This window comes from Tinamus guttatus, unplaced genomic scaffold (genome assembly GCF_059628265.1).
Source record: "Tinamus guttatus ecotype Peru unplaced genomic scaffold, ASM5962826v1 Tinamus_guttatus_pri_ptg000052l, whole genome shotgun sequence".
Classification (NCBI taxonomy): Eukaryota; Metazoa; Chordata; class Aves; order Tinamiformes; family Tinamidae; genus Tinamus; species Tinamus guttatus.
In genome coordinates, this window is record NW_028288586.1 from 7,841,678 (window position 1) to 7,854,443 (window position 12,766).

The 12,766-nt window shown below is 41.8% G+C and overlaps 1 protein-coding gene across 3 annotated transcripts in view; it reads right to left on the reverse strand.

Moving 5' to 3' along the window:
* The window catches only part of CRMP1 (collapsin response mediator protein 1), a 46,661-nt gene that overhangs the window by 7,767 nt on the left and 26,128 nt on the right, over positions 1 to 12,766 (reverse strand). For all 3 annotated transcript variants that reach the window (XM_088540005.1, XM_010217241.2, XM_088540006.1), the window contains 5 exons: positions 10,746 to 10,807; positions 9,626 to 9,706; positions 6,292 to 6,360; positions 4,190 to 4,310; positions 2,408 to 2,564 (listed from right to left, as the gene is read on the reverse strand). In XM_088540005.1, the coding sequence (XP_088396131.1) occupies positions 2,408 to 2,564; positions 4,190 to 4,310; positions 6,292 to 6,360; positions 9,626 to 9,706; positions 10,746 to 10,807 (490 nt within the window). The remainder of the gene's footprint in view (positions 1 to 2,407; positions 2,565 to 4,189; positions 4,311 to 6,291; positions 6,361 to 9,625; positions 9,707 to 10,745; positions 10,808 to 12,766) is intronic.

Genomic DNA, 12,766 nt, shown 5'->3' on the forward strand with positions numbered 1-12,766 from the left:
CTTATCAGATAATCTTCCAAACTAAGAAATGCAAGAAAGAAAATGCAAGTCGTACATATGCTCTAGACTTGTCTAACTGAACAGTCCTACAAAGAAAAAGACACATTAAGACACATTATGTGTGACATAGCACCAAGATCTCACATCCTTAGTTAAGAGAAGATGGCAGCAATAACATAGCAATACACTACAGGAGATAAAAACCTGAAGTGCATGGCCCACAGATGAAACCGGGATGCAAAAATCCACGAAGCAAATCCAAACTGCAAGCCCCATGAGATATGCAGGATTTTCATACATTCAGCTTTTTAGCGAAAAAATGAACATTTTCTGTGGAAAACAGAACAAGTATGCCCACTTGCATGGCAATAATGCTGTGAGCACTCCTTAATTATTGTAAAATATTGACAACCAGTGCCACAGATAAGTGAAATATTTTCTTTACTACCATCCTTACATAAAATTCTCCACAAATGCTTTGCAGAGTTATACTATATACTGTTCGTCTTTTGGTTTCATATGTAGATTTAAAGTATTAAAATGAAAAGCAGGCTAAGCTGCTGTCATTTGAGATCTAGGGATTGAAGCCACTAGGAGAAAAAAAAGCCATTTTGGATTTTTGGAGGATGAAGAAAATTTCTCTGACTCCTCAGATTGTCCTTCTAATGTTAGTTTTAAAAACTGTCATTATCACTGTCATCACTGTTATTTTAACTGATCTCTTTTGACCCCGATAATATTATTTTGGGATTTCCTTTTTTTTTTTTTTTTTTTTTTTTTTTTTGAAAACTTACAGCTGTTTCTGTTACTGTAAAAAGCCAAACATTCCCATGTGCTGGGTAAGAGCCTTGCCCTTGCATAATGAACAGGACTCTCTATACTGTTGATCGTTCTGGGTCAGACCAGAAAATACATTTTTTCTTCTTTGCCTTTATTTTAAAGAACAGAAAATTCACTTACAGAATATTATTTCTGCCACAAGTCCTTCACAACAGAACAAATTCCCACCCATTCTAACCAGAAATGCACATTTTTCAGAGCTAGATTACTAGAAACAGCCACTGGCTGCCATACAGCCTGCCCACTCAGAAAACCAGTGTATCATTTTTAGGGTAAATAAACTCCTTGTTCTACAGCAGAGGAACTCCTGGAAACAGGAGGCAGCAGGCAAGATGCATGTTCCCCACTGGTGTTAAGTCTGAGAGGAAAGCTGAGAGGCTCACTTTGGTGCACGCAACCTATCCTGGTTGGATTTGAAATGGGAATTTCTTTACCAGTTTAAAACAACTGGTCTTCCTCTTCCACTAGAGAAGACTCTAAAAAAGTTAAAAGCAGGAAACACTTTCAGAAGTGGGTCTACAGTTCCAGCATGCTGGTAAGGTATTGCACATGTCTTCTGTATCAGGAAGATGCTTGTCATTCTGCTGTCTTTCCATCCCTCTATTCTCACTGCCAGTCTGAGGACAGGCAGCACAGTTTTACCCCTATCATGTCAAGTGATGGCCTCAGATCACCAGCCTGTGTCCACCTGATTCCCTAATAATCTCTTCTGTAATCCATTCTGGCCTCCTTCCCATACCTCATGTGCCTTCTCTATACGTACCATGCATCTTTGCTTACTTCCTGACTGAGGAGTCTGAAAACTATTAAGACACATAGAAAGCTAAAAGCAAAAACAAGCCTGTAAGAACTGGAGAGAGGTCAGCTAAGACAGTTTTGGCACTTCCCAGTGAAGGCAAGCTACCAAGAAGTCAGAGGTTTTCATTATGTTAACATCACTAACCCTTACTGCAAATGCCTACAGATTAGTTTAGAACAAACTAATTTTCCGAAGTGCTCACAGCTTACAGCCCCTCAGCAGCTTTAACCAAAACAGCCTCAGGAAAGGTTTTACAGTTCCAGGAACCTCTGCAATGGAACCAATATGATTTCCCTTGCTGTGTTTCCTAGATATGACCTGAGACTTCAAACTGAGTCTGCCCTCACAGATAGGACTTTACCCACCTGGCTCTTACTTACTCTAGACTAAGTGCTATCCAATTATATATTAAAAATTTGACTGGAGAAATAGAAGCAGAGAGAAAGCTTGCTCAAAGCCCCAAAGACTGCTTATCTTGTGCAGACAGCAATCACTTGAAATGCGGCAAGTAGAAGAGTCATCCTGGAGTAACCAACACGTGGATCTTGAGCATGCTAACCAAGAACACAGAAGGTCTAGGCCTGCTCACCTGATGGGTGGACTAACACCAGGCACATGACTAGCCTTGCTTGCCTCTCTGTCATTTCATGTATGAGATACCAAAGGAAACTACTCTTTTAAAGAAAACTGGGTTGATCCCTGGAAACTTCAAACCATGTGGCTTTGCACCCACCCGGCTATCAACCTGTGAAGAAAGAAAGGCCTTACCATGCTAAGAGAGAATTTAAGTGATCTGGAGTGGTAGGATCAGGGCTCAGAGGTGGCGAGGTCACAAAAGCTGCAGCTTTGGCCCAGTTTTTGCTCCAATAATGTGTTCCATCTGTCCCCAAGCTGGCAGTGATTGGCTCTCCAAAAACAAGGGGACCTTGAGGAAAGTAAGGATATGTATGAACTGATTAAAATCCACTCTCTTTACATCACATTATTCTACTTACTGCATGTAGCTGTGTATATTTATGCATTGCTACGTGGTCAGCACAGCTCCTCAAAAATGAAGCAGCCCTGGCTTTTTCTGCATGATGAAAAAAAAATTTCAGGAGGCCTTCTGAACTATACATGCTTTTGATCAGCACAAAGTTCTCTTTCTAAACAAAAAACAGACAGTTCAGACCTGTTTGTAATTTGCACTGTCTTAATCACAGCCATGTTCTGACTATTGCTCTGCTTCAACATGAAGAGGAGGAGGGCAGAGAGGAGGGCTCCAGTGGACATATCGCCCTACTGCTCTCAGGCTGAGCCCAGCACCAGCAGACAGGAGCACAGAGGACCTCAGCACCTCTGTCAGGTGCTTCAGGTCACTGAGGATACAAAAATCAAGGAGAGAATTTTCTCTCTGCCTTTTTCCACATGGCTCAAAAGCGACCCCCAGAACATTTGTCACTGGGGACAACGTTTTCGCTCTGTAACACTGGCCAGCAGCACAGATCTGACTTCTCCCTCTGCAGCCTCCTTTCTCAAATGAAACACATGGGAAATTACATTTCAGAAAAAGATGAAAATAGTATGAATCAGTTCTTTTTAGCCTAACTTTGACCTTCACAATCTTTTTAAATGGGGTCAGATAGAAGAAGAGGAAGGGAACTGTGGAAATGGCCAACAGGAAAAAATGAAACAAGAAAGTGAGAAAAGAAAGCAAGCAGAGTGAGACAAAATGGCAATCCAGGAGGCCGAGGGGGGAAAAACGGAGCTGTGGAGAAGAATTTCCAATAATGTACAGTTTGAGGCAGAAAGTGAGGACTAGAAAAGAAAGCTTGGTTACGAAAGGGCAAAGGTTTTCAACCCAAGAGGGAATGCAACCCTTCCTACCTGGCCCTGAGCTCAGGCTGCATCTTGTCCCACTGTCCGCAAGGTGCAGACCTCCTAGGGCTGTGTCTACCTGTGCGTTTGAGAGGCAGCATCTCTGGTGCTGTTTCTACAATACACTAGTTCCTGCACGCAAAGTGACCTTAAAACATTGCTGCCTCCAGGCTCACAATCCCCTTTTGCGTTACTTTTAACCTGGACCACTCCAAAGACCCAGAGCACAGCACGGACCCCAGTGGCACATCTGATGGGATCAGTTTCTAGCAACAAGGAACCAAGCAACCTCTAACACCAGCTTCACTGCCTAAGACACTGTAATGTGGAAGTCACCCTTAAGACCATCAAATACCTTAAAAGCAAGTGCTAGGCCTTGCCAGCAGTGCACACCTCCCTCCCACGAGCAGAGAAAGAGTCTAATTTATAGGTGACAGGAAACACAGGCGAAAGAGTGACAACACAATCTTCGAAAGGTGGGAGGTTTTTTATATGTGGGGTGAGTTACTCAGCTGAGCAAAGGGGAAGGGGCTCCCTTCAGTTTTCTTTTCTCAGTCCTAAACATTTAGTGTCTGTGCTGGTTGCTTACCATTCTGTGGTAGCAGGTAAGCATCAGGTTTGTTTTTGTTTTGTTTTTCTGAGTTTTTATTCAACACAAAATGCAAGTTTGAGAGAAAAAAGGTAGTTTCTCACCTTTCTTTCTAGCCAGAGCGATGATGTCAGCTGCACTCTTACTCATCACTTTGGTGATATACACTGGGCAGTTTATTCGACTAGCAATGGTGATGGCACGGAAAACCGCTTCTGCTTCCAGCTGGGAAAGAAAGGAGGAAAAAGGTTAACACAGAGAATGAAAAACTGAGTGGAGAAATGAGACGGATCTCTCACTGTTTAGCAACAGTTCTCCAAGGGTCAATTCTGGCTATTCCCGAGTTATGCCTGCTCTCAGGCACTTCACATGAGGGTAAATCTGCCCGCAGCTTCTGCTCCTGTCGGAGGAGGCACGAGGCCTTGCTCCACGCAGCGTGTTCCCACTGAGCACCAAGCCTCACATTGTGGATCAAAGTTGTCCCATAATCCACAAAAACCTTGTGAACATCCCCCTGTAAGTGCCCTCTTAAGCAGGGGTAATGGCAATCTCCTCACATGGAGCCATGTGGGAGGGAGATGCCAAGCATTTGCCCACAGGTGGAGGAGCTTCCAGCAGAGACTCCCCCCCACAGCCACTGGTTTATCCCTCCTTCCCAGACAGACTCACAGTGTCAGCATTGGGATATCTAAGAATCTGTCATGACCGAAAATACTGGCATGACAATGCAAACTCTCTCCAAATGTTGTGCTGGAAAGACTCAGTAATGCAACCTCTTGGAGAACACAAGGCTTAATTTGTCATAGTTTTGTAAAACATTCTGGCTGAAAATCAGAGTGTTCATTTCCAACACTGTCACTGCAGGGTACCCCCCAAGCTCGCAGAGGCACTCACATAAGGCTGAGAAAGAAAAGCAGGAGCCTGGTACCTCAGCACTAGGACTTAGGCAGTCGGATATCGTAGTCAGAAAGATGCAAAATTCCTTTGCGGAAACTGCAAAGGCAGATTTTCCTTAGGCCCTTGTTCTCATTAAAAGGAAAAGACTTAATTCTTTTAGAACGATTTAGGTGGAAGTTAAACTTAAAAATGAAAAAGTACATAAACAGTTCAATAGAAGAATGAAACCAATTAGCTTCATTCCTTTTGCCTGAGGGAGAGGTTATATAAAGATCTGCAAACCACAACAATCTCTTTGAGTTTAGCCTCAAATCCCTAAGGCCTTGTCTCTTTAATCTTCAAGGAAAGCAGTCACTTCCCACTACTGCCCCCGATCATGCCATTAACTGTCTGAATTGTGTACATTAGGAGACATTCACATATCTCCACTTTTTTATTCTTATAAAAAAAAAAGAAAAGAAAAAAAGCTTTCCAGATGTGTGGGCTGATCTTTGCAAGAGGCTGGTTTTATTATAAGGAGAATTGCATAAACTGAACTGCCTTGAAGTATCCTCACATTTTCACATATTTGCATTTCTACAAATGCATCTGCAGACATAAGTGTGGATTCATATGTGGGAACACATATCTATATGGTCTGGGTGAACACACACACATCTTATAGAAGGATTTTTCAGCCAAAACACATTAATTAATCAAGGGAGAGTATCTCCAAATCCTAACCCACAGGTCGCTACTGACTTCTTGACTCATATCTCATGTCCAACACTAGAGGTCACAATCCTGAGGAAGATTTCAACTAAAGTGGGGTTAGTAAATACAAGGAAATAAAATTCATTCTGATATTTGTAGCTGAATATCGAATCACAAGGATCAAAAATGTTTGCACGCTTGTGCTGTAGAACTGGGGCATTCTGCAGGTAACAACGTTCTTGGCCAGAGCTGTGCACTTCAAACAGGGAGTCACAGGAGGAATCCAAGATTATTGCAAAGTGCTAGAAAAACTTGACCAGGAAGAGAGAGACATTCTGCAACCCAGCAGGCCCACTCCTCCAGGCAAGGTGGTGAGAAGGAGCTGGGAGCCCTGGGCACACGGGTAGCCTCTCCTCTCTCATCCCAGCTACATGCTGCTGCCTGACTCACTCCTTTAAACTTCGAATAACACTGGAAGAGGACCCAGGACAAACAGCTTGCCACCTTCCCCCACATGCCTGCCTGTCAGCTGCACATGGCCGAAGCCGAGCCCGGGTATTATGTACCCAACAGAAAAAATATTTCCATGAGCTACAAAACGAGTGAAGTCTCTTACCTCCTCGGGTCTGCTCAGGGCATGTCCCTCAGGTCCCGTGATTCCCATTTCCAGGATACGCTTTTGTTCCTGAAACGTAACAGACAAATGCTGACAACTGCCACAACATAAGACACTTCTCTCCAGCAGCCTCTCGTGAGGTATTTTCTGACTGCCCCATTTTTCTCTCTAAATGCAGTCGAGCAAGCCTGCTGCCAGGGGAGGACGACTGAAAACATCGGCTCCAAATACACTGTCCCCACGTCCCCTGGCTTCTGCACAGCCAGCACAGATTTCAAAGGAGGATTTTTCACTGCAGTTTGATTTGCAGTATTTGTGCCTCAAGACATTGTGATTGCACCATCCGAAGTCTCCTCTGCCCACCAGAAAGTCTTAACAATATTTTAAGCAGTAGTTATGGATGTTTCCATATGGTAATTCTTTCTTTACGCACTAAACTTCCCTGTTTTCAAACTGTGAAGCACTGTTATCTTCTTCACCAAATTTCAGCCTTGTTGACTTTTATCAGATGGAGCCTCCCCTCTGTCACCCAATTTTCTGTAACACTTCTCCCCTGCAGATTGAATCACTGAAATTATGTTTTCCTGAAAACAAAAAAACACCTTCCTGCAGCTTCTGGTTGCTGCAGCACCATGACCACCTCAACAGGCCCCACTTAGAGCCAATGGGGGGTTGTCAGGCAAAAATTGTGCTGTCGAGGCTTGCACCAGTGAGAATGATCTTTTAAAAACAGACAAGGGGCTTCAATTATCTTTTAATTTAAAGTCAGGAGGTGGCACTGGAACACATTTCCTTGTCCATAGGAAGTGATAATTAACCATTTCCCACCAAGCAGGGGTGCAAACAGGGAGCTAGTGATGTGCCTCACCTGCCCGCCTCCCCTGCCCAGAGGTCTCTAATGAACAGAGTAAAATAAATGTAAGGATTCTGTGATGCAGACAAATGTCCCCTAGAGATCAAGATGAAGTTACCTAACATACTTTACTGTGTAATCTAATAAATATTCAATCCCAGGTCCCTGAGGGTGAAAAGATAACTCATTACCAATGTATTTTGGCAAAATCTAAGCAACTTAATATGCACATATGCTTTTTCCTTTGCTGCAATCAATCAAGGCTGTAGAGGACCCCATTACTCTGTCCATGTAATTAAGATTTTAGGGGAGGGGTTACAAAATCATAGCATTTCATAAGTATTATTAAAAATACATGTTCTAAATCCATAATGCAACAACCCTGAACAGTGGAAGTTAAAGACTTCAGATAATTAAAATACATTTATAAATAAACAATTAAAACCAAATAACACAAAAATTATTACAAAATGGCAAAGAATGGCAAAACTTAAAATATGATAGCTTCCACCCTGAAGAATGTTATAAAATCAGATCATATGATTAACTTATTCACTGTAAGAGGATTTAATAGTGATAATAACTGAGAAAATTTGTTTGACATGGTCAAATTGAGATGTTCACACTAGATAGTCCCTCAAAATATCCCTCTAGACAGATTTCCTTTTTCCTTTTACCATCCAAATAATCCTTCTGAATATAAGCATAAGGAAGAAATTGATTCATATGTTTCATATGTTAATATGTTTTATGAAACATATCAATACTGAAGAAATATGTCAGTGTATAACATAATTCACATTTCTTCCCTCTTCCCTCTTTTCTTGATGACTCTTCTTTCCTTTATGTTCATGTTCCATGGCTGTATATTAAAGCTCATCAAAAACAAAAACAAAAAAAAAAGAAAAAGTGGAACAGATTTCTTTCAAAAATGCAACAGCACAAGTGCTTGTTGATTTTAATGGGGAACATATCGAAACATCATGGGTGCCATCTGATTTCTTTCCTTTTGCCATTTTTACCATCATATTGATTTATTATGTTCATTATTACCTCTTTTGGTTCTATTTTGTATTGTGCTAAAACTGTAAATTATATATTTTGGTAGCATCTAATATTGCTAATTGCTGGGGAATTCTGACTTTTTTTTTCCCTCTTGAATTCAAATGATAGTTTTCACCTGATTCCAAAGCAGGATGAATAGAACTGCACCATATGTGCCTGTTGATTCCTTGCTAGTACCTTTTGTGCCCAGTGATTAGTTTGGCCAAACATGACAGTGGGAAAGAAGGCTCTGAAAGGTGTTAAATTCCTCCCAGATAAGTAAAGGACAGAATCCCAACAAGCAGGAAATAAATTAAAAAAGTAAACCTGTATGAAAATAGCCCATTTACACTTCCCCAAACACTTGAATTTTTTGGCTCAGCCACAATGTGGCTTCCACAGCCCAGGGCTGACAGGCAACAGGTTTTTATCTACTGTAATTTCCTTGTCAGCTCTGCAGCCCCATCCTGAGCAGATAAGCCAGCAGATGAAGAGCTCAGCAGATAAACCAGTCACTCACTCAGAGCCTCACAGGTCTCAGAGGGGCTCTGCCCTGATGCCAGCACATGGTCAAGGGATCAGCAGCAATATTCAGCTGCCACAGATTTATGCATTCATAATGATACCAATCCAATCCGGACTTTCTGTTTTATAGGGCAATGCTGCTGAAAGACTGCAGGGAGGTTTGCTGTCAATTTCAGTCCTCAGGACCTCTTTCAATCTGCTGTTGCACAGCTCACAGCTACAGCATGCTCTAGGGTGAGCACTGGAGCTACTCAGCTTAGCTCACCTGCAGAGCATACACCAGGGAACTGGCCTATCTTAATAGGACATAATCAGTTTGAGCCCAATTTCCTGCTTCTGAGAGCTTTTTTTCCAAGAGCACAACTTACATTATAATGCACATTTTTCAAGTGTTTTAGAAGATCAGGGTGGTTTATACTCAAATTCCAGAGATTTCAAAGCACCTTCTAAAAAATAAGTAGGCCTGAGAGCTCTCTCAATCACCCACTCTAAATTTACTATGGTCATTTATGTGCTGCTAACAGCAGCAGCAGCAACATTAGCATAAAGTCTCCCAGGCCTCACTGTGTCTCTGACTCTTCAAGCAAGGCTCTACAATGTTTGTTCTGCTTCACTTGCCCCTCTTGGTTCAGGAGACACCTTCTTGATTCCTTCTGCCTGCCACCTGCTCCCAAGGCAGGAGCTGCTTGGATCACTGCTCTGCCTTGCTGGTGCTATTCCAAAGCATGGAAGAGGAAGAGCATCCTGCCATCCCACAGCGTGCACCCATAGTGTACAGGCTATCAGACCCAGGAAAGATCCATCACTAGCAAATTCCCTTTTCCCCCACCCATACCCTATCTGGAGGGATTTACTTCTCCTAACTCATGTGAATCTTGTCACAAGAGGAAACAAAAAGCACAGTTCACTTACCTGAGCTATCAAGTCTCCATTTTCCGCATGCACCAGGATGACTGCCCCAAGACTTTTTAGAAAGGTAAAGGCTTCATAAAGCTGCAGGTAGTACAAAGAAGGAAACACTGCTGAATAAGGAAAACACCTTGCTTAAAACTCACACTACTGAAATAGTTCACTTTACAGAAGATATCTAATATCTAAGATACTCCCTGCTTGGCCCAGAATTCAGTAATACAGGAGCCTAGTTTTCAAACACAGATTAAATACTGAAGACCTCATGTCTTCAGTACCCTACTTTCACACTAGGAAACTTCCTGTAGGATTAAATGAGTAGGAATACATAGATTGACATGCACATTTAAAAAGGTTAATGAGCATCTGTCTAGCTGTGCATTTAACATTTTGATGGATGTTTCTCCTGCTAATCTCATCAGGAAGTTGAATTTGGCTTGCACTGCCTCTCAGAAAATACTTATACATTATTATGCCTAAAATTTCAATTAAAACAACAGGCACTGGAGGTGTAACAACAGTTATTTAAGAGGCTGAGAAGTATAGCTCTAGGATAAGCAAAAAAGAAGCATTCTCTCCACTGAATAAGCAAACATTATTATTACCAACAGATGCCATTGTTCATTTACAATGATCTGATCCCTGTGAATGGGAAAGCTGAAGAGTCTGGAATCTGGAATGAGGCTCTACAAATCAGCTCATTGTTATCTCCAACCCCAACAAGAAAAGGCAGCCTCCCGCCCAGAGAACATCACACTTTTGCTGTCTGCAGCAACAGAGAAACTCTTGAAAACTAAACACAGCCTACAGTCCTTCATCTACTTTTGCTTCTCTGACCTTGAATATCACAAAACTAAAGAAAATTTAGTAAAGCCCCAGGCAAAATCCTGAGTGGTTGTAATATTGGGAGACACCAGATAATTTCCACAGAAGCTCTTTTATCATAGACACAAAGGAACACTGAAAGTTCAGCCCTGTTTAGAATAGACCCTCCAAAGAATTTTCTCAGTTGTACATTTCCCCTAACTCTTCTCAAAGCTGAGGGAAATTTTTTCCTGAGGTTCAACCTCAGATTTTAGGAGGGAGGACAGATCACAGCAATGAAAGAAGTCAGAGATAATACCTGGCTGTCGGACATTTGGTAAAGATCTTTGTAGGCCATGTAGACTTGAAAAGAGTTCACACCTGTTTCAAGACAAAACATAAAGGTGTTAATTGGATTCTTACATCTTACTTGAACAAACCCAAATTTCCAGAAAAATAAGTCAAAGAGCATGAATCCACAGCTGTATTAAAGTTATTTTAACTAAAAGCATAAATCTTCTTTTCTGTTTGGACTACTGTGGATCACCTGTGCTCAGCCTCAGAGTAACCCAGCTCACCTGCCCATAGGCTCGCTTATGGCCAAATCACAGCCAAATGATGGTGTCCAAAAAAAGCACGAGTTAATCAAATTTGCACAGTTTAAATTTTGTAAATCACCAGCCTGAAAGGAAATTTTTAGGTTTCTTTAGCTAATCTGTAAATCATTTCAGTTTGACCAGAAATTGTGTTTTTCAGTATACAAGTTATTTAGCCAAGATACTTCTAGTTAAATTTCCTCAAAGTGCTGAGAAGCTGTGGGAACTGTTTCTCTGAATTTGTGCATGGACTTGCTTTTCCTTGACCTTGCTGCACAAAGTGCCCGGCTTAGCTGATAACAGACACTGGGAATGAATGGAATCAATCAATCCATTGAAAATTTGAAATTGATTGCAATTTCATATAGCCACACCTTTTCTTCCATCTTCTAAAGATGAGGGATTCACACTGGTAATAATACAGAACTGTGAAAGAAGACAGCTCCAGATTTTAGAAATCAGTAAGAAATGCTCATGTTGAGTATTGGTGGCCAAAAACCAGCTGTGTTCAAATCACTAAATAGTTCTCTATTTTCTTCAAAGATTTGCCCAGAGAGATAACACAGCTTCATATTCTAAGGGAATGGGGACTCCAAGCATCTTATGTTCATCTTCAGTACATATTAAATTATACTAGCTTATAAACTTGCCTTACTTCTTAGTCTACTGACAACCTTCTCAAGTTGGTACAGGGACTGATCTCAGAGTTTTCTAGCTTAAAAGAAAATAAATCTAAGCCATCTAATCCATGCATGCTGTTTTTCAAAATAGCTATCATGAAAACTGCTTCCTGGGGCAGAAGAAAAAAGAAAGGGAGCTGTTCATGTTATACTGGCTATATCAAAGGAATAAGGTTGCCTGATGAAAATGTAACATTTTCATGAGTCTAGATATGCGCAGACATGCCCTCAGGCAGAGGGCTTGGTTGTTCATACTCTGGCAGAGAATTTGCTTATTCACAATCTGAAATACCCGAGGATATACTTTACATGCAGGATAAAACCTTGAAATGATCTGTGTTATTGTGTCTTCCTCTTAAGCCACGGCAGCTCAGGGAGAAGCACAGAGTGAAAGCTGGTCTTCCCCAGCTGACGTTCACATGGAGCCAAACAAGCAACAGCCGTCAGAGCCCACCAGTCCTGTCAGCCTCAAGCAGCCACTCATGGCCCAAGTGCTGCCAGGTGACACAGGCAGTAGGGCTGCCAGTTTCCCCCAGCATGAGACCTTCGGATCCTGGACAGAATAGCATTTTTTTTTCTTTTCTTATTTCTCATATTCCCCAGAACCACACCTGGATTTTACTATGATCACTCAGCTCATTCCTCAATATGCAGTTTGGATGTAGTCCCTATGTTCGTGCTCTGAACCCTTTAAGGGTTCAGCCTCTGAGCAGTCGTCCCCACTCTAGTGATGTGCAGGACGTGTGTCCAACCTGTTTTTGAGGAAAGTTCTGTTTCCTGTTCACAAACCCACACCTGGACCTCAGAGCCACCTTTTTGCATGTTTGACTATGCATATATGCAGCAATGAGAGAAACACATCCGGGTTAGTCCAAAGTATGCAAACTAGCCCCTGTGATGGCAAGGGGCTGGATCATCTTGTATACATCTCTCTGAGAGCAGAGAACTAAGTTGCCTATTGCTCTTCCTTATCCACTGAGCTCTAGCCAAAAGCAATTAATTTAATCATGGTCTCACAAGAAATAAAGCGCTTTTTTCTAGGTACTGTGGTTGGGAGGCATATG